The sequence below is a fragment of the Canis lupus genome, chromosome 5 (assembly GCF_003254725.2).
Source record: "Canis lupus dingo isolate Sandy chromosome 5, ASM325472v2, whole genome shotgun sequence".
In the NCBI taxonomy this organism is placed as follows: domain Eukaryota; kingdom Metazoa; phylum Chordata; class Mammalia; order Carnivora; family Canidae; genus Canis; species Canis lupus.
Window position 1 is genome coordinate 39714904 of NC_064247.1, and position 21057 is coordinate 39735960.

The following is a 21057-nucleotide window of genomic DNA, read 5'->3' on the forward strand; positions in this document are numbered from 1 at the left end:
TGCTTCTCCCTCTGCCTGTGTCTCTGCGTGTCTCTCGCCTCTCTCTCTGTCTTTCATGAATAAATAAATAAAACCCTTAAATTTAAAAAAAGAAAGAAAAAAATATAGTTACCTTTCTCATTTTTCTGTGGTTCTTGGGTCTTTTTTTTTTTTTAATTTTTTTAAAAATTTTTATTTATTTATGATAGTCACAGAGAGAGAGAGAGAGGCAGAGACACAGGCAGAGGGAGAAGCAGGCTCCATGCACCGGGAGCCCGACGTGGGATTCGATCCCGGGTCTCCAGGATCGCGCCCTGGGCCAAAGGCAGGCGCTAAACCGCTGCGCCACCCAGGGATCCCATGGGTCTGTTCTTTTTTAAAGTAAATTTTGGCCATATAAAATTCCATTAATCAGATGCACTGCCATTATTATATAATCCAGTTGTGGCCCCCTGCCTATTCTCTAGTGTGGGCCCGCCAAGGTGTACTGCAGTGTGAGCTTGGAAGGGGATTTGAAGATGACCACCTGTTAGGGACTTGCTCTTGAAGCATGTTCTACTTTGCAAGGACTCAACAAAAGGGACAGTGTGACACTTCCCAGTGGGAGGAAACAGCCACCATCAATCTGTCCTGGGGACCAACCTGGACACAGAGCCTGGCTAGTCTCCCTTCCCTCCCACCCCCGCCTTGCAGTTGATGCTGAGCCTGGTGCTGCCTGGGTGTCCTGCCCTCCCTACTAGGCTTGGCCAAAGGCAGAACAGCTGTGGCCTGGGAACCCTGATACTGTAGTGCTAGGTGGCCCGATGCTGAGTCCTTGGAAGATTAAAAAGTATTGGTTTGGATTAATCTCACAGTGACACAACCCTGCATTTTATGGGATTGAAATGCCTGGACCCTATTTAAGACATCCTGGTAGGGTTCGGTGGGAGCCCAAAATTTCCTAGGAAGTCATCCGTTTCTTGCAGAGTTTCAGTTGCGTTGCCACAGACTTGCATTAACATCTCTTATAGTTTTTTCAGTCTTTTCCATTTTTGTGGCCATAATATCCATCCTGTTCCTGATAATGGCACTTGCGTTTTCCCTTTTTCTCAATTGGATTTGCCAGGTGTTGGCTTATTTGATTTTTCAAAGAAAACTTAGAACCTTTCCACCATCTTTTTATTTTTCTCCTTCATCTGTATTAAATCCCTCTTGCTACTTTCGCTTGGTTTATATTGTAGATTTCTTTGCATTGAATCACGTAGTTCACTTAATTTCAATCTTTTTAAAAAATGAAAAAGTACAGATCACCTGGAGATAGGTCCCATACAAAACGTCATTTTTATTATCTTCTAGTTAGTTTATAATTTTTTCTTTGGTCTAGAGGTCATTTTGGAGGATGTTTCTTGGTTTCTCTGTAGAGGCTTTGGGGTCATTTTATAAACTTATTGAAACGTATTGGATGATGATGATAAAAAAAATGTGGCCTGCAAAATTTACTTTGGGAAATTTATTAGGGATTTCTCAGGGGCCAATCAATAATTGAATTTTGTAAATATTTTATCACATAAATGAGTACTGACTTTATTTAAGTTCTTTATATTACCCAAATGCTGTCTTTACTTTTTGCCACCTTGATTTGTCAGCGTTCTGAAAGAATATTAAAGCCTTTCATTATTATTGTGTTTTGTGTTTTTAAAATAACTTGGGTCTCTGAGACAGTTTGTTGCAAGTATCTGGCTGCTGTGATATGGGGTGCGTATCTTCTCATGGAGAGAATCGGGTGCCTGTCTAAAATATCTCCCATTGTTCCAGGCTTTTTGATGCTTGGATATGTGTTGTCCCTCTTCTGGTTTGTGTGCCTTCGCTTGGTACATGGTAGGTGACACATCCTTTTATTTTTAGCCTCTCTTTGTTATGTCTAGATGCTAGATTTTGTTTTCTAACTCAGGTTTGGTAGGGAAATTAGCTCATTCCTTTTTTTGTTTGAAGTAACTGATACTTGATTCGATTCTTTTTGTATCATTTCCATTGTATCTTTCCATTTTATGCTTTGCTTCCTGTCTTCCTTTTTTTCCCCTTTTACTTTGGTGTCTTTTAGATTTCTTTTTGTTTCTTCTTTTCTGCTTAGTTAATTGTGATTCTATCTTTTCAAAGCTGCAGGTGGTTACCTGTCCTGTCCTGCAGACCCAGACGGAGCCCCTGGTACTTTATCACTTCAAGATGCTTCTCCTCCAGGGCAGCCTGGGTGGCTCAGTGGTTTAGTGCCACCTTCAGCCCAGGGTCTGATCCTGGAGACCCAGGATTGAGTCCCACGTCAGGCTCCCTGCGTGGAGCTGGCTTCTGTCTGTGCCTCTCTCTGTGTTTCTCATGAATAAACAAATAAAATCTCTCTTTTCTTTTAAAGGTGCTTCTCCTCCAGAGCTTCCCATTGAACCCATAGGAGACCTTCACAATACTTTTATCTCCCTCCCCCACTTGAAATTTTAGGATTTTGCAGCTCACACATGTATATTTTTACTATTTTTAAAAAGATTTTATTTATTTCTTTGACACAGAGAGAGAGCAGGGGGGAAGGGACAGAGGGAGAGAGAGAAGCAGACACCCCTCCAACCCCCATTGAGTGTGGAGCCTGATATGGGGCTCAATCCCAGGACCCCAGGATCATGACATGAGCTGAAAGCAGATGCTTAACCGACTGAGCTACCCAGGCACCCCTATGTGTATCTTTTAAAAAAAATCAAAGCTGGCTAGAATATGGTGAGCCCTTCTGGTGTACTGACTCAATTCTCTTCCAGATTATATAAATTCTCCATTATCCCCATCTGTAAGTGTTTCTCCTTCTGGAACTCCCATTACTCACATCTTAGGTCTCCTGATTTTTTTTCCTTAGATGTATTTTTCAGGTCTAATTTCCATCATGTTTTCCATTTCTGAGCTTCCCGTCCTCTGGGTCCTGAGAGGTATCTTCTAGTTGATCCTCCAGATTACTGACTTGGCCACTCCTGAGAAACATCCTTTTGTGTCTGGGCTAGGGCCTGAGCTTTCATTTTGTTCTTGATGAAGTCCCTCATTCAATGCTCCTTCGGGGAAGGCTGCCCCCTGCAGAGGGGAACTTCCTTTCCTCCTGAGCTTCCTTGGGAGAGGGCTTCCCTTTCCTACTGTGTCTGGTCGCCCTTGGTCCCGAGCAGTGGCAAAGCAGTGAGTGGTGGAGACCGGGCACTTTCTGCTCTTCTGGGCCAGAGGTAAGAACTAGCAAACCCCTGGCCCTCTCTGAAGCCACTGTGAAGGGTCTACAGGTCCCTCTGATGAGGGGTAACCCTCTCCCAACCGCAGGGAGCAGGAATAGCACCCCAACCCTGAACCAGCTGGCCTCCCAGGACTCTGGGCAAGCTAATTCTTAATTAGCTGAGATCTAGTTTGTGTGTGGTTGGCCCTCTCCCTGCCTCCCTCCCTCCTCCCCTTCCTTCCTTCTTTCCTTGCCTTGTGGCTTGAAGAAACCATGAACATCTTGGCTCTAGCCTTCAGGGCCACTGTACAGTTTTGCAGGTTAACTCTACAAGTGTGTGGCTCAGAGGGTGGAGTGGGTAGTCTGTGCTCCTCTCACCAGGCTGTTTGCTCTGGTGAGGGCATATGTCTCCCTGGAGGAAGGGCTGCTTTCTGACAGTTTGCACAGAGGCATTTTTTGCCATGTGTCCCCAGGACTACCCTGCACACGATACCTTTCCCCTCACCTGAGCACAGGCCCTACTCCCCGGTCCAGCGGCAGCCCTACTGGCTTCGAGGGGCATCCTTCCCTCCCATGCTGCTGTCCAGTGCTCTCTTCAGGCACCAGGGAGAATCTCTGGTCCCACTGGGATCTCTGAGGGGAGCCTGCAGCTGCAGGTGCCCCAGGCCCTGCGATGCCCCCAGGGTGTTGGGATGGACAGAGCCAGCCATAGGGGGAGCTTGCTCTCCAGCAACAGGGATCAGAATCAAGCCCCCGTCACCAGGAAATAAAAATGTTAGCTTGTTTTCATTTCCACCTGGACTTTTACCTAATTTATTAAAAAAACAAAAATGCCAACATGGGCAGTAAAACAACAGCAGAAAAGAACTCAAATTCCACCATTCAGAAGCAACTACTATTGATGATTCTACTCAGCTTTCTAACCTCCAAATTTAAAAAGTATTTTTGAATAGGGAATATATGTGCATGGTATAAAATTCAAAAGGGACAAAAAAGGTATCCATTCCCTTCCTCTCACTCAATTTCCTTTTGTAGACAAGCACTGTAACCAGAAATATCCCATTTGTTCACATGCAATTGGATGTGTAGACATATATATATTTTCCCCCACTAATGGTTGCATTCTCAAGCACTGTTCTGCATCTGGATTTTTTCCAGTTAACTGTAGATCTTGGAGATCTCGCTGTATCAGTGCATTGCCTTATTATTATTATTTTTTAAGATTTTGTTTATTCATAGAGACACACAGAGAGAGAGAGAGAGAGAGAGAGGCAGAGACACAGGCAGAGGGAGAAGCAGGCTCCATGCAGGGAGCCCAACGTGGAACTCGATCTGGGGTCTCCAGGATCACACCCCGGGCTGCATGCGGCACTAAACCGCTGTGCCACCAGGGCTGCCTGCCTTATTATTTTTAATAATTTTGTGGCATTCTATTTTACTGGTGTACCCACACTTATTTAGGCAATCCTTATTGGTAGTGTTTGGACTGGTGCAGTATTTTACTATTATAAAGTCTTTCAGGGTCCCTTAAATCTTTTAAACATGTAAATTTATAGTGTAAATTACTAGAAGTGGAAATGCTGGATCAGAGAATATGTAACTTTACTAGAAATTGCCATGTTGCCCTTCAGAGTCTGTACCATTACATGCCTGTCAGCAGTGTATAAATAGCTGGCTTCTCTTTAATGAATCGTTTCTATACATGATTGAGATTATCCTGGCTATACACATTTTTAAAAAAGGTTTTATTTATGTATTGAAAGAGAGAGCATGAGCAGGGAGAGGGGCAAAGGGAGGGGAAGAAAGACAAGAAGACTCCAAGCTAAGCAGGGAGCCTGAGGTGGGGTTCAATCCCTGAGATCACGACCTGAGCTGAAGTCAGATGCTGAACCGACTCATGCACTCATGCCCCTGCCCATGCACATTTTTTTAGCTTTACATTTTATCAAAAGTGTTTTATCACATCAAAACTATTCATAAACAACAAAATCCTTTAAAATTATAAATGTTCATTTTAGAAAGATAACCTTACTAATTGGTAATTACTTTTTTTTTAAACGCAAGCTCTACACCCAACATGGGGCTTGAACTCAAGACATCCCAAGATCAAGAATCCTGTGCTCTACCAATTGAGCTGGCCAGTCACCCCAGTAAATACCTTTTGGATATATATCTCTGTGTATCTCTCTCTCTCTTTTTCTCTCTACACACACACTTTTATGTGCGAGTATACACACAGATGTATTTATCTGTGCATGTATGTTTAACTAAAACGAGATTGTATCATTCCTAACTTGCTTTCTAAAACTTAGTAAAACAGGGATGCCTGGGTGGCTCAGCGGTTGTCTGCCTTTGGCTCAGGTCGTGATCCTGGAGTCCCAGGATTGAGTGCCACATCGGGCTCCCTGCATGGAGCCTGCTTCTGCCTCTGCCTATGTCTCTGCCTCTCTCTCTGTGTCTCTCATGAAAAAATAAATAAAATATTTTTTAAAAAATAAAAAAATAGGGCATCCCGGGTGGCTCAGCGGTTTAGTGCCGTCTTCAGCCCAGGGTGTGATCCTGGAGACCCGGGATCCAGTCGCACGTCGGGCTCCCTGCTTGGAGCCTGCTTCTCTCTCCGTCTGTGTCTCTGCCTCTTTCTCTCTCGGTGTCTCTCATGAATAAATAAATAAAATCTTAAATAATAATAATAAAATAATAAAATTTAATAAAACAAACATTTTCTCATTGCTACGATTGCATCACTGGGATTTTCTAATTGTGTTATTATAAATAATACTGTGATGATGTCTGTATGTATACATTTAATTTTAAAGTATTTCCTTAGGTCGCAGGGTACGGGTATTTTATAAGCTCTTAATACATATTGAGACTTGGGTAGCATGGGTAGCTCAGCCGTTGAGCGTCTGCCTTTGGCTCAGGGCATGATTCTGGAGTCCCAGGATTGAGTCCCACATACGGTTCCCCGCAGGGAGCCTGCTTCTCCCACTGCCTGTGTCTCTGCCTCTCTCTGTGTATCTCTTATGAATAAATAAATAAAATCTTAAAAAAAAAACAAAACAAAACATACTGAGACTTGCAGTCCAGAGAGGCTAGTTCAGTGCCTGTGTCTTCTCAGCAGCAGGATAGGAGGCAGCTTGTCCCTGCCCCCTCTCAGCACCCCCAGCTCTAACCAGCATTGGTGGCTTATACCTTCTCAGTTTCTATGGAGGCTATTAGGACCTATTGACAAATTTTATGTAGACAGATAACAACCGGATTTGCATTTCGATTCCAGCTACAGGGCCTGATAGCTCTGTCAATCCCCTTTGGCCCCTAGGAGGCATTCAAGAGAGATCTCTAACCTGTTGCTATGGAGACAGCAATGCAAGCCTTCATCCGAGGGGCAGAGAGGATACTCACTGGACAATGCACACCAAGATCCTTTCTGTGTCAGGACTTCTACTTATGTGAGTCCCTCTGAATTATGCCTGCTTATTCTGTAGATTTCAGAATACCAGTAGCTCGTCCCTCCAGAGCTCTGAGTGCCAGACCCTTTACTATGCGCCCACCAGGCATCATCTCCTCTGAAGTTGGTACCATGACTGTCTTTCATTTTGTAAATGGGAGAATTGCATCAGAGACTTTACGTTGCTGGTAAATCTGGCCTCATACCCAGGCTCAGAAGTATTCAGAGCCTGCATGCTTCACCACTGAGCTGCCCTGCCTCAGGCCACTTCCCTGAACCATTAGGTGGACTGTGGGAATAGCTTCCAAGCTAGACCCCTCAGACTGCTTTTGTTTGTAGCACAATTTTAAAACATCATTTTTTTGAGTCTTAACAAAACAAAACAACAATTCCAGATTTGTCTTCCTATTTCCTGCTTCCTGCAAAAGACTGGGAGCTGAGACATCTGTAAGCTCCTTCAGGGCAGGGCCCACATCATAATAATCTCAGTATGAAATACTGGACATGGTGTTCAGACTTTGGGAGCCCAGTCAATTTACCAACTGTGATATTAAATAGAGAAGTTTCCCTGGATTCAAATCTGATACATAAGCTACAACATTAATCAAAGGAACCATGGTTGAACTAATTCAACATAGACTGGTTATTTTATGTGTGTGTGTGTGTGTGTTTGGTGAGCCTCCTTTGGAAACAGTGTAAAAATACCACATCATGGCATCTGTGAAGTGATTTCAGAGCGCTTTTACGATCATTTATAATAATAGCAGGCTCTATGCTAGGTGTTTTGACATACATCACGTCATTATGTAACCTGTTTTTCAGAAGAACTAGAGAAGCTAACAGGGTAGCTATTATTATCCTTGGGTTTGTTTGGTTTTGGCTGCTGTGGGGTTTTTTTTCCCAGAGGAAGAAGCTGACGTTTGGACAACCCACTGGTCTGCATGGCCCCCCTTTTGTTAGAGCCTCACAGCACAGAGCAGCAGAGCTCTGGAAGGCCTCCCCACACCGGGATCTCCTTTGGTTCAGGGCTATAGGCCAGCTCAAGGCCAGGACCCGGGCGTTCTGGCCATTTTTCTCCCTTTGTTCCTTGGATCAGAAAATTCTTCAAGGCTTCAGAGGAAGTACAGGGAGTTGATTCTCATGTATCTGGAGAAGAGCACATAGAGGCGGCGGAACCAGAGCAGCTGGCTGTGGTGGCAGGACATGGCTCTCTAGAAGAAGCAAAGAAGACTAGTTAGAAGACATGCATTGCTTCACTCCTTTCCTCACCTGAAGTTCTTCCTCCCATGAACACACCTCATGCTAATAACTTATTCTGGCTTCTTCCTGTAATGCATGAACGCCTCTTGATTGGCCTCCAATCACTGCCTCCCCTGTCCCATCTCTTACCAACAGCCCTGTGATAAAACTACATGATGCCACTGACGGCTATAGAGTGATTGGTTTCCATGCATTACCTCAATTTATTATTTTATTTTATTAAAAAATATTTTTAAGATTATTTATTTATTTATTCATGAGAGACACAGAGAGAGGCAGAGATATTTGAGCTTTCCTTCAAAGCTATGATTTTGCTGTATTCAATCCTACATCACTCATCTGCTGAATATTAGTTACTTTTTTGACTATCATAAATTATACCAATGAGCATTCTTGCTCATAAATCTCTGAATGCATCTTTGTTCATTTCTTTAGGATAAAGTCTTAGAAATAAAAATGATTAGGTCAGAGTAAGTGCAAATTTATTGAAGTATACAAGTAATACATAATGATTTTGTAAATATATTTACTTATTTAATTAATTTATTTTTTAAAGTAAACTGTTTAGTGTGGGGCTCAATCTTATGGCCCCAAGATCAAGAGTTGCATGCTCTACCAACTGAGCCCGCCAGGTGCCCCTGTAACCTGTTTGTTTTTACTTAGTATATCAAGAATATCAAAAGGTAAGTACATTCTAAACAGACTGACTTTTCTTTTTTAGGTTTTTCTTTATTTATTCATGAGAGACACAGAGGGAGGCACAGACATAGGAAGAGGGAGAGGTAGGCTCCCTGCAGGGAGCCCCATGTAGGACTCGATCCCAGGACCCTGGGATCACAACCTGAGCCAAAGGCAGACACTCAACCACTGAGCCACCCAGGTGCCCCAGATTTCTGAGACTTATTGCTATGACTCCCCAAAAATATTTTACTAATTTATAGATCTATTTCGTTTAAGGGCTTAACAATGGGTTCTATCATTTAATTTACCTTTTCCTCTTCCCTAGCAAAAATGTTATTACTTTTAATTTATTTTTAATTTTTGATTATGGTATTAAGCACAAAATATAAATTTTTACCATCTTAACCATTTTTAAATGTATGGTTCTATAATCTTACCCATATTCATATTGTTGTGTAAAAAATCCATAGAATTTTTTTCACCTTGCGAAAAGAAAACTCTAGACCCACTAAAAACCAACTCCCTATTTCCCCTTCCTCCAGTCCCTGGCAACCATCATTCTACCTTCTGTCTCTGTGATTTTGACTACTCTAGATTTCTCATCTAAGTAGAATCATAGAGTATTTGTCCTTTTGCAACTGGCTTATTTCACTCAGCAAAATGTCCTCAGTGTTCATCCATGTTGTAGCAGATGACAGGATTCCTTTCTCTTTTTTTAAGCCTGAATAATATTCCATCCTAAGTGTGTAGATTTTCTTAATTGATTCAAATGCTACGGACATTTGGGCTGCTTCTATCTGTTGGCTCTTGTGTATCATGCTGCAATGAACATGGATGTGGAAATCAAGACTCTGCTTTCAATTCTTTTGAATATAAACCCAGAAGTAGGATTGCTGGATCATATATATGGCTACCATATATGGTAATTACCATATATGGGAATTCTATTTATTTTTAATTTCTTTGTATTCATTTTTTTATTAAGTAAACTCTACCCCCAATGTAGGGGCTCGATGTAATGACCCCGAGATCAAGAGTTGCATGCTCTGGGCAGCCCCGGTGGTTTAGTGGTTTAGCGCTGCCTTCAGCCCGGGGTGTGATCCTGGAGATCTGGGATCGAGTCCCACGTTGGGCTCCCTGCATGGAGCCTGCTTCTCCCTCTGTCTGTGTCTCTGCCCCCCACCCCTCTCTCTCTCTCTGTGTCTCCATGAATAAATAAATAAAATCTTAAAAAAAAAAAAAGAAAAAAAAAAAGAGTTGCATGCTCTGCCAAATGCATCAGGCACCCTGTATTTACTTTCAATTTTCTTTTAAAAAAATTTTTTAAAATCTATTTATTTATTTATTAGAAACACAGAGAATGGTATTTATTTATTTATAAACACAGAGAATGGTATTTATTTATTTATAAACACAGAGAATGGTATCTATCTATCTATCTATCTATCTATCTATCTATCTATCTATCTATTTAAAACACAGGGAATGGCAGAGACACAGGCAGAGGGAGAAGCAGATTCCTCGCAGGGAGCCTGATGTGGGACTTGATCCCGGGATCCTGGGATCATGCCCTAAGCCGAAGGCAGACACTCAGCTGCTGAGCCACCCAGGCATCCCTACTTTTAATTTTCTTAGGTTCAACATAATTCAGGTGTTCCTGGTCAAGATAATTCAGGTTGATCTGGTTAAGATGCACCAGTAAATTCGTGCTTCCTGTTCCAAATACATAGTAGTGACAAGAAAATGCTGAGAGAATACAGAGACAAGAATGGGTCAAAACTAACACCAAGAGCACCATGAACCTAAAGAATGTAAATACAAGAATGACAGCCTGAAGCAGAGGATTGCTGGCTCAGGGGCTCAGAGCAAGGTGTTGGCTGGGAGTCCTGCTTCTGAAGGATCTCACTGCCCGGACTCTGTTGGATGGGCCAGGGGCTCGGTTGTCTGTGAAAAGAAGTTGGGAAGAAATGCCATTGACTGCTCTGAGGGCAAGCTGAATGCTTTGAGATCAGCACTGAGCTGAATTACCTTTAGGCTTTGTGACTGGAACTGCCAAGTGAGGACCTGATTCTGGCCTTCAAGCAATTGCAAACTCTCTAGACAAGGGTTGGGTGTGTGTGTGGGGGCGGGGGGGGGGGGTAGCACAAAGGAGGAGGGGAATAACATTTCTAAATTCAACAACCTTGTGCCTAATTTGCAAATCAGAATTCCTAAAGACATAATGTAATGTGAAGAAAGAGAACTAATAAAATCAGCAACTAGACCATGAATATATTTAAGATGAAAATAGTTTTATAAAACACTTTATCAGGGGCACCTGGATGGCAAAGTTAGTTACGTGTCCAACTCCTGGTTTCTGCTCAGGTCATGATCTCAGGGTTGGTATCTCAGGGTCATGAGATCGAACCTTGAGTTGAGCTCTATGCTCAGCACAGAGTCTGCTTGATATTCTCTCTCCCTCTCCTTCTGCCCCTCATGTGCACTCTCTCTCTCTAAAATAAATAAATAGAGATGCCTGGGTAGCTCAGCAGTTAAGCAGCTGCCTTTGGTTCAGTGTGTGATCCTGGGGTCCTGGGATCGAGTTTTGTATCTGGCTCCTTGGGGGAGCCTGCTTCTCCCTCTGCCTATGTCTATGTCTCTGCCTGTCTCTCTGTGTCTCTCATGAATAAATAAATAAAATCTTAAAAAAAAAAAAAAAAAAAGGAAAGGACTCCTGGGTGGCTCAGTGGTCGAGTGTCTGCCTTAGGCTCAGGGCATGATCCCGGGTCAGGGATCAAGTTCTATATCCGGCTCCCTGTGAGGAGCCTGATTCTGCCTCTATGTTCTCTGCCTCCCTCTCTGTGTCTCTCATGAATAAATAAATAAAGTCTTTTAAAAAATACATTAAAAATAACAATAAATAAATCTTAAAAAAAACAACAACAAAGAAAGCCCCACTTTGTCAGACCAAAATAATTACATTTTGGACATTCAAACATCTAAGTAGGAGAAAAACCACCCTAAAGAAGAAGAAATTATGAAATTAAAAAAAAAAAGTGAAATAATAGGCAGACAGAAAAGAAAAAAGCTGAAGTATATGCATCAGCAAAAAGTGAACAAAGAGGTAATATGTAAGATACAAGAAACAGATAGGGCCAGGAATCTAGTGTATATCAGTAATGATATTATAAAGTACAGTAGCAGGGGCGCCTGAGTGGCTCAGTTGGTTAAGCATCCGACTCTTGGTTTTGCCTCAGGTAATGATCTCAGGGTCCTGGGACCAAGCCCTGATTCAGGCTCCATGCTCAGCAGAGATTCAGCATGAGATTCTCTTCTCTACCCCACCCCCTGCTCATGGGCTCTCTCTCTGTCATGGGGAGGTGGAGAGGGGCAGAAGGAGAGGAAGAACAAGAAGCAGACTCCCCATTGAGTAGGGAGCCTGAATACTACACCTGAAACTACTATACACCTGAAACTACTGTAATGTGTGTCAATTATACCTCAACAAAGGAAGAAAGATATTTCATAGAGTAGGGAAAAAAATTCAACAATATGCCAGAAAATAGACCTAAAAATTACAACAAAAGGGGCGCCTGAGATAGAGCCCCACATCAAGCTCCCTGTTCAGTGGGGAGTTGCTTTTCTCTCTGCTGCCCCCCTTCCACTGGTGCTCTCTTTCTCTCTCAAATAAATAATAAAATCTTTTTTTTTTTTACACTTGATCTCAGCCAAAAGGCCAAGAAGTGATTTTTAAAAAAGATATCATTTATTTACTCATGAGAGACAGAGAGAGAGGCAGAAACATAGGCAGAGGGAGAAGCAGGCTCCCCAAAGGGAGCCCAATGCGGGACTTGATTCCAGGACCCCAGGATCATGACTTGAGCCAAAGGCAGATGCTCAACCACTGAGCCACCCAGGTGTCCCTAAATAATAAAATCTTAAAACAAATTTAAGATGACAACAAAAGGTAAAAATAAAAGTATTAAGGGGTGCCTGGTAGTGTCTGCCTTCAGCTTGGATCATGATCCTGGGGTCCTGGGATGGAGCCCCACATTGGGCTCCTTCCCTCTCCCTCTGCCTGCCTCTTTTCCTGCTTGTGCTCTCTCTCTGTCAAATAAATAAATAAAAATTTAAAAAATAAATAAATAAATAAAGGCATTAAAAAGCCCCGTGTTGGGTGTGGAGCTTACTTAAAGAAAAACGATAAAGGTATTTTAAAAAGATGAGCCATGCAGATACAAGTCCAAAGAAAGCTATTATAGCAATGTTAAGATTAAAATAGAATTTCAGGCTAAATCATTAATTATGAGAGACATAGGATGATAAAATGAATAGTCTAAGATGATATAGCAACCTTGATCTTTTATGCACCAAACATAAATAAATCAAACACAAAGACAAATGGACAAATCCATACTCAGGGTGGGAGATCTCAACATACTTGTATCATAAAGTTATAGATCAAAAAGTTAAGAAAGTAGTTAGAAAGTAGTTAGAATATACAAGTTGTGACCAACATATGTACTAAGCTCAATCTACTGGTTATATCTGGAATCTGAAATGCAACCAATAGAGCACACACATTTTTTTAGATAAACATGTTAACATTTATAAAGACTGATCATAAAGTAGGTCATTCACTAAGGAATTCTCAATAAGTCTTTAAAAACCAGTATTACAGAAGTCACATGTAATGACCAGAAAGGGATTCAATTCTAAATCAACAATAAAAAGGCTATACAATGATTCTTGTTCTGGTAGCTATGTCCTATAAAGTTACTGCAAACACTTGAAATAGTCAATACTGCATCATTTTTCCTAGGGGAAATAAAGGCTTTGGTTCTTAAGAGCCTCTCGTGTTAACATTTTCATCAGCTGATCAACACATAATCGTGTTTTATGTGTGTTTCTGTTTAAAGATGCTTTATTTAATATTATGTTATTGATTCGTTAACACCAAATAACACAACCAACAGGGCTATAACTCATGCATGAATGAAGCTTATTTAACACACATACTTTCTCTGTAAGTGCCCTAGACAGCACTTGAATGGCATCCTTAGAGGACATTTTATTTAATTTTTTTAAGACTTTATTTATTTGTTCCTGAGAGACTGAGAGAGAGAGAGGCAGAGACACAGGTAGAGGGAGAAGCAGGCTCCTCTCAGGGAGCCCAATGTAGTACTCAAACCCTGGACCTGGGATCATGCCAAGTGATGCTCAACCACTGAACCACCTAGGCATCCCCTTAAAGAATATTTTAAACAGTAAAATCACCAACAAAAAGCCCCAAAATGAGAACAATGGGGCACCAAATATACTGAGGAAAGGATACTTGTTTATAGTATGAGAGCCGAAACAAGGCAGAGATTTCAACCTCAGTTGGAAACCTGGGTGAGTGCATCATTGGCAACTTAAAACTTTTCACGGCCCTGAAAATACACATGTCCACAGATGACCGCAAAAGTACCATATTAATTTTGGGGTTACAAGTAAATTTTAGCATGTTGGTGCATTTGAAAATATGGAACCTGTGGATAATGAGGATTGACTGTATTATATACACACATAGGCATGTACAAACTTTAAAATACACCCTTAAAAACCTCATGTATTAAAGAGGAACTCACAACAGAAACTATACATTATTTAAAACTGAGTGACAGTGGGAGAAGTACATATCAAAATTTGTTGGGTGCAGCTAACAGAATACTTCAAGGGAAATTAATAGTATTAAAGTATATATATATATTTTTAGTATTAAAGTATATTTTTAAAAAATGATTGAAAGTGGAAAAAAAAAGCTAACCTTTTCAGTCCAAGAAATTAAAAAAAAGAAACCAATGTAAAACATGAGTAAAGTAGGACAAAAAATAAAGAACAGAAATTAATGAACTATCAAATAAAACAAAGGAGAATTCATGTTTTTGGTCAGTGTTGCATTCTCAGTATCTAGCAAAGTGCCTCTTGGTAGGTATAAATGTTTATTGCAGACAGTTAAAAAAATAAAGCTAAGCAAATATTATTATTATTTAAAAAAATTATTATCCTGATTTCTCTTAGCTTTACTCATTGCTATACTTCTCTCTCTGGTAAACTTAAGTTGTGGGGCGGGGGGTCACACCTGAAGACAGATTAAAGCAATTTTCCTTAATTGCCTGCTCCCTACTCCATGGTTTTCAGAATCACCCGCCCCACCAACAGCTAAGAGATTTCACTATGACAGCTTCACTGGGCCTGACATTTCCTCAATAGGCAAATAGGCCTCTAGTGTTCTATTGTATTGGCTCTTTACAGAGGTTCCTGGCAGGTCTGAGTTCCTCTTAGACTCAAGCTGTGTGGCACATTCATACAGTAGAATGCAGGCACCCATTACAATCCTAATGCATAATGACATAGAAGAAAATGGTCATAATGTTGTTAGAACAGGTTTTAAATAGTAGGCACTGTGTGAGCCCATTAAAATACATAATATTCTTTATAGAGAAGGTATGTGTTCACATGGGTTATCTCTGAGTGATGGCATTCTGGGTAATTTTTATTAATTATCTTTATTTTCTTCTTGATGCTTTTATATAAAATCCTTTGAGATGTTCTACAATGAGCATATTTTTTTACTTAAAAAAAAAAAAGCATGTATATGGGACACCTGAGTGACTCAGCGGTTGAGTGTCTGCCTTAGGCTCAGGGCGTGATCCCAGGTTCTGGGATGGAGTCCCACACTGGGCTCCCTGCAAGGAGCCTACTTCTCCCTCTGCCTATGTCTCTGTCTCTCATGAATAAATAAATAAAACCTTTTAAAAAAGCATGTGTTATTTTTATGATCAGAAAAAAAACGGTGAAAGTCCTTGATAATCTATGACCGCCAAGGTCTAGCTGGATAGTCCTAACACTCAAATGCTGAACTGCTATGGAAGGTCTTCCATTAGGGGTTGTGAGGGGCCACAGGGTCTGGGACACAGATCTAGAGGAAAGGTGTCCAGGAATTCACAATCCTTACCTTGGCCTGTGCCACTTCTTTGCTGGTGAGCACAAAGAGGACATCCTGCCTACGAAGCAGAGTAAAGGGCAGGTCCAGAAGGGAGATATACTTGCGTAACACATTCACTGACTGAAGCGTGAGCACGGAGCACCCTGGTTGGGGGGGAGGGGGGAGGTGAGAGGAGAGAAGTGAAGGGTCTTATTGCTTCCAGGCATATTTTCCTGGAGCACCCTACTGCTGCCTTGGGGCTCAGGGCAGGACTGTGGCCATGCAGTTGCCAGATGACTCTGTAGCACCAACACTACTCTTTGCCCATCATTCTCACAGATAGGAAGAGTGAAGGGCCACAGAACACCTGGCAGGCTGCCCTCTACTCACAACATGCCCCCGTAAGATAAGGTTGTTTCTAGAGGTTGGAAATGGGCTAACTCAAAGCCAAGGGAAAGGTGATGAAGACCAGAATTTCTGGATTGGGAGGTAAGAGATCTAGACCTCACGGACTTGGGAAAGTCCCAGTCAGCTCTTTGACACTCAGTTTTCTCATCTGTAAAATGGTGCTGACAGTGTAGCAGCCTGTCTCAGAGGGTTGAAATAAAAATCAAATGAACTACAGTCATGTTTCAAAGACTTCACAACCTGGTAAGCTCAGCCTACTGAGAAAGAGCACACTCCACTGTGTTTTCATTTGCTTCATCTTCATATCACTCCTGAGGGATGTATATTAATCCCATTGACAGACCAGAAACTGGCTCAGAGAGGTTAAGCATCAGTGTCACATAGTAAATGGCCACGTAGGGTCAAACACCTTCTAACTCAAGCAGATTAACTCATTAAGCACCCATCAGCCATTTACAGCCTAGCTAAGTAACTGGGGGCTGGGATGTGAGTTTAGATGGACAGGCTAAAGGAACACTGGAGGTGAAAAAGACCTACCTGGGGAGAGAGCTAGACAGATGAGTGGGTAGGGCCTGGTGTCATGGTTAATTTCATGTGTCAACTTGACTGGGTCACAGGGTACCCAGATATTTGGCTGAACATTATTTCTGGGTATGCTTACAAGGGTGTTTTTGGTGAGACTAGCATTTAAATCAGTGGACTCAAGAAAACAGATTGCCTTCCCCAGTGTAGGTGGGCATGATCCAATTCACTGAGGGCCTGAATAGAAGAATAGGTGGAAGAAAAGAGAATTTGTTCTTTTCTGCCTGTTGAGCTGAGATACTGGTCATCTCCTGCCCTTGGACTTACACCACTGGCTCTCCTGCTTCTCAGGCCTTTGGACCCAGGCTGACTTATGCCACCAGCTTTCCTGGGTTCGCAGCTTACAGACCGCAGACTGTGGGACTTCTCAGTCTCTGTACTTGCATGAGCCAAGTCCTTGTAATAAGTATCTTTTATATATGTATCTCCTATTGGTTCTGTTTTTCTAACACATCTAGCCTCCCCTCACACCAGTGCCCTGCCTGGCTGGCAGGGCACTTCCCAATGGATACAACCTGGATTTAAGGCCTGAGGACCCACACTGACAGACACAGTGTGCTGGGTAAGGAAGAGTATGGCCCAGCCTCCCGAGCACCACCTTTGCTCATCCTAGGGCAGTTCTCTATATATTTACAAATTTCACCCGATATGTTTCTTAGAGGGATAGTAACTAGCAGACTTTTACAAAAGGGACAACTTACCTTTAGGTAACCTCCCTTCTGAGTGCAGGGTCCTGGAAGAGGAAAGGACAGAATTGAGAGGGAGCAAGAATTCTTTTGCAGTTAACAGAAAGAGCCTTTGGAGTATAGGGGTCAAGGGCAGGCCTCCCCAGCATGGGTCACAATGGCAGATAGATTACCTTGAGTTAACAGCCATCAAAACCCAGCAAATTAAAACAAAACAAAACAAAACAAAAAAGAACTCCTAGCAAATTCAGAATTGCTTAACATCCCCCACCCCCCCAACCACCACCTAAATTTATATTAGAAAGAGGGTCTGTACCAGGAAGAGAACTAGTCACAGATATCTTTTTACCTAAAAAACTTATCTGCAAAACAGGGCCACCTCTGTTTTCCAAGCATCTCAACTTCCTGCGAATGGTCTTCCTCTCCTTTGTACCCTCAGACTCCTACCCTGCTCCGGAGCTCAGGATGACCTACAGGCCTCCTGTTGCCTGACAGTCTTTGGAGTTTCCTGTTTGTGTGGATTCCCCATAGGACAAAATTAAATTTGATTTTCTCCTGTTAATCATGGAAATGTAATTCTTAGTCTAGCTAGAAGAATCTTGGACAGAGGAAAATTTCTTCCTCCCCAACAATAGTAGGGCCTGCCACATTCTATGATCCCTCTATAGGTTTCTGGGATTCCATACCTCTGGCTATAGCTGAAGAGACCAGGGTGAGCATCTTCCCCAAGGTCAGCCAATCTGGAGGCTGACCAATGGTTATGAAGTACCCTGGCCCAAGCTTTACCTATTAGAGATGAAGGTAACTGTGATGAACTCTTCAAAGGTTTTCTTTTTTGAAATTGTAATATTAGTGTGACAGGAGACTAATTAAAAATATTAACTGATATTTCTCCCCTAATAGTTCTTTCTCCTTTTCAACCTCCCCTGCTCCCACCTTCTGATAGTGAAGGCCATTCTGCACTCCCTGCCTTAAAGGAAGGTGAGGCCAGTCCAACAACAATGAACTCAAAATTGCTTGCCTGTTTCTGTTTAAAAGCGAAGAGATGGAGAAAGATGAGATAAGTGGCCCCACCCCACCACCAACACACAGACAATATACACATATGAAATGGATTCCAGTTCTACTTCTGCCATTATTCAGCCTGGCAGTACTTGGAAAACCACTTCACTTCCTCAGTTAAATCAGGTGGCTGGACTTAATGATAGGTGAGATCATTTCCAACTTTACATATTTCACTGCTCTGGTCTGAGAATGTTGGGCATGTTTAGAAGGTTATAAAGTAAGTACTTCACTTCAAATTCTCCTTTCCCTTCCCCAGTGGCTAGGCCAGGCCCACTGCTCCGCCACTCCTAATGCCCAGGAGAAGTACTTCTCTAGAGGGCAGGAAACACGGTATATATTTGTATATAGTAAGCCCCTCAATATCTTTGAAATGCATTCCTTTTACTAGTAAAATACAGATGTCTATCGGTAAAATAGGGTGGCTATGAAGAACAAAACTTTTCCTATTACATATGTGTATCTTCCTTCTCTAAAGAAAGACTTGATACAGTGTACAAAATGGACAATGGGGGATCCCTGGGTGGCGCAGCGGTTTGGCACCTGCCTTTGGCCCAGGGTGTGATCCTGGAGACCCAGGATCGAATCCCACGTTGGGCTCCTGGTGCATGGAGCCTGCTCCCCCTCTGCCTGTGTCTCTGCCTCTCTCTCTCTCTCTGTGTGACTATCATAAATAAATAAATTTTAAAAAATGGACAATGGAAAATAACAAAATAAATTAGAATAATAGGAGGAAAAAGAAGATGAAGCCAAGAGGCACACTGATTTACAAAAGTCAGTCATTCAGATTTCCCACATGTGCTACAAGGGGTTGTGAATTTGGCCCTAAAGCTCTCTGGCCAAACCAAAAAGAAATAAAATGTTACTCCATGGGGAAAAAACCCTCAGGTGTTGAGGAGACAAGACAATAATAATAAGACAACTTACAAAGAATTTCTCACACAGAGGGTGGTGAGATGTAGTGAGCAATGTGGCCAATACTGGCTCTCTGTAACTCAGTGGTCAGGTCCAGGGGAGCTCAGATGGTGGGTGGGGAAGTGCTTTTCAACCATCCGCCCTGGGGCACCTGGGTGGTTCAGTGGTTGAGCATCTGCCCCCAGGTCTGATCCTGGGGTCCCACATCAGGTGTCTGGCATCAGGCTCACCCCAGGGAGCCTGTTTATTCCTCTGCCTGTTCTCTGCCTGTCTCTGTGTTTCTCATGAATAAATAAATATAATCTTAAAAAGAAAAAAGAAAAAAGAAACCATCCACCCTGAACAAATGAACAGACACTCTTCCGCCTCACACAGAGTCATACCTCATGGCTGCATACAGAGCAATGTGATTGCTGTGACCACTTACTCCCCCTTCATCGAAAGTCACCACCTGTAGAGAAACACAGGGTGGTCACTCATGCTTTCTCTGCCTCAGTTGCAAGGTAGCCATCCCCACCCCCTTGGCAAGAAAAGGAGCGCGCAGAACCCTGAAAGGTTTCCAATTCTGCATACATCTGAACTCACTTTGGAGCAGATCAGTGGTGTGTAACCATTGCGCTGGCCAATGTGGAGACTGTTTGCATGGATTTTACTGTTTACTCTTGTTCCAGGCCAGCGGAGCAGAGTGGAATTCACCCATGATAGGGACCTGGGTTCAGAATATTTTTGTTTCTTATCTGTTTGGCTATTTATTAGCACATTTAGTTTTTCTGGCTGGCTGCTGTGTGAATTTTGTTCTTGTAGATGCTGCTTGATTTATTTGGATTCTTTTCCTTGTGCCATGGACAAGGAAAGACCGGAGGCTTTGAGGGACATTATCCACCACACCCTGGGGTTAAAATCACAGAAGTCTATTTACTCCCGGACTGCCTCTGTATCATCTACTTACTAATGATAAGCTTAGTCTAGGTTCCAACATTTCATTTCTGCACAGATGGAATAAAAAAAAACCCCAAATAAGTTTGGATAATAATTGTGCTATCTCAAATAATAAAAGAAATATAGAAAAGAAAACAGGGACTCAGAAAAAGGAACAGGAGTGGTTGGTTAGGGGTAGTAGAAAGAGGCAAACTGTCCCCAAGGAAAGAGGGTGGCCATGCAGGATGGACCAAAGGGACCAGACCAGGATTGGTATAGGATGAGAAGGGCTTCCCTATTGGTCTATTTTAAATCATAAAAAGAAAAAAAATAAAAAATAAATAAATCATAAAACGTTGACTTCACATAGAGAGAACTCTCTGTTACAGTAAGAGGAACTAGCCTTTATTGAGCACAGGTAGGGGGTAGGAGGCTGTAGTTTATTTTTTATTTTTTTATTTATTTATGAGAGTCACAGAGAGAGAGAGAGAGGCAGAGACATAGGCAGAGGGAGAAGCAGGCTCCATGCACCGGGAGCCCGATGTGGGATTCGATCCCAGGTCTCCAGGATCATGCCCTGGGCCAAAGGCAGGCGCCAAACCGCTGCGCCACCCAGGAATCCCAGGAGGCTGTAGTTTAAAAGAAAATTTAAAGCCCTGTCAACAATCCTGATTCAAACAAGCCGTAAACTCAGGTCATGATCCCAGAGTCCTGGGATCAAGCCCCACATCAGGCTCCCTGCTCAGCAGGGAGTCTGCTTCTCCCTCTCCCTCTGCCTCTCCCCCTGCTTGTGCGCTCACTCTGACTCTCAAATAAATAAATAAAATCTTAAAAAAAAAACAAGCCGTAAAAATAAGCACAAAATAAAAACATATTTATGAGATGAGACTATTGGAAATATAAAACACCGATATTAAGGAATTGTGAATTTCTAGGCATGAAAATAGCATTATAGTTATGT

At 42.2% G+C, this 21057-nt stretch overlaps 1 protein-coding gene and 1 long non-coding RNA gene across 5 annotated transcripts in view; one reads left to right on the top strand and one right to left on the bottom strand.

Moving 5' to 3' along the window:
- The first annotated feature begins 1617 nt into the window (after positions 1 to 1617).
- LOC125755031 (uncharacterized) lies at positions 1618 to 2350 on the top strand. Its single transcript, XR_007410475.1, has 2 exons — positions 1618 to 1836; positions 2116 to 2350. It is a non-coding gene; the product is annotated as an uncharacterized LOC125755031 (long non-coding RNA).
- A 5011-nt stretch (positions 2351 to 7361) lies between these two features.
- Positions 7362 to 21057, bottom strand: part of PIGL (phosphatidylinositol glycan anchor biosynthesis class L) — an 84729-nt gene continuing 71033 nt past the window's right edge. For 2 of the 4 annotated variants that reach the window (XM_035716159.2, XM_025428265.3), the window contains exons 4-7: positions 19562 to 19629; positions 17217 to 17248; positions 15556 to 15689; positions 7362 to 7846 (exon numbers count right to left, since the gene is read on the bottom strand). In XM_035716159.2, the coding sequence (XP_035572052.2) occupies positions 7748 to 7846; positions 15556 to 15689; positions 17217 to 17248; positions 19562 to 19629 (333 nt within the window). In that variant the 3' untranslated portion in view covers positions 7362 to 7747. Of the gene's footprint in view, positions 7847 to 8122; positions 10521 to 15555; positions 15690 to 17216; positions 17249 to 19561; positions 19630 to 21057 lie in introns of those variants that run through there. The other 2 variants (XM_049109485.1, XM_035716161.2) reach the window with 2 other exon arrangements.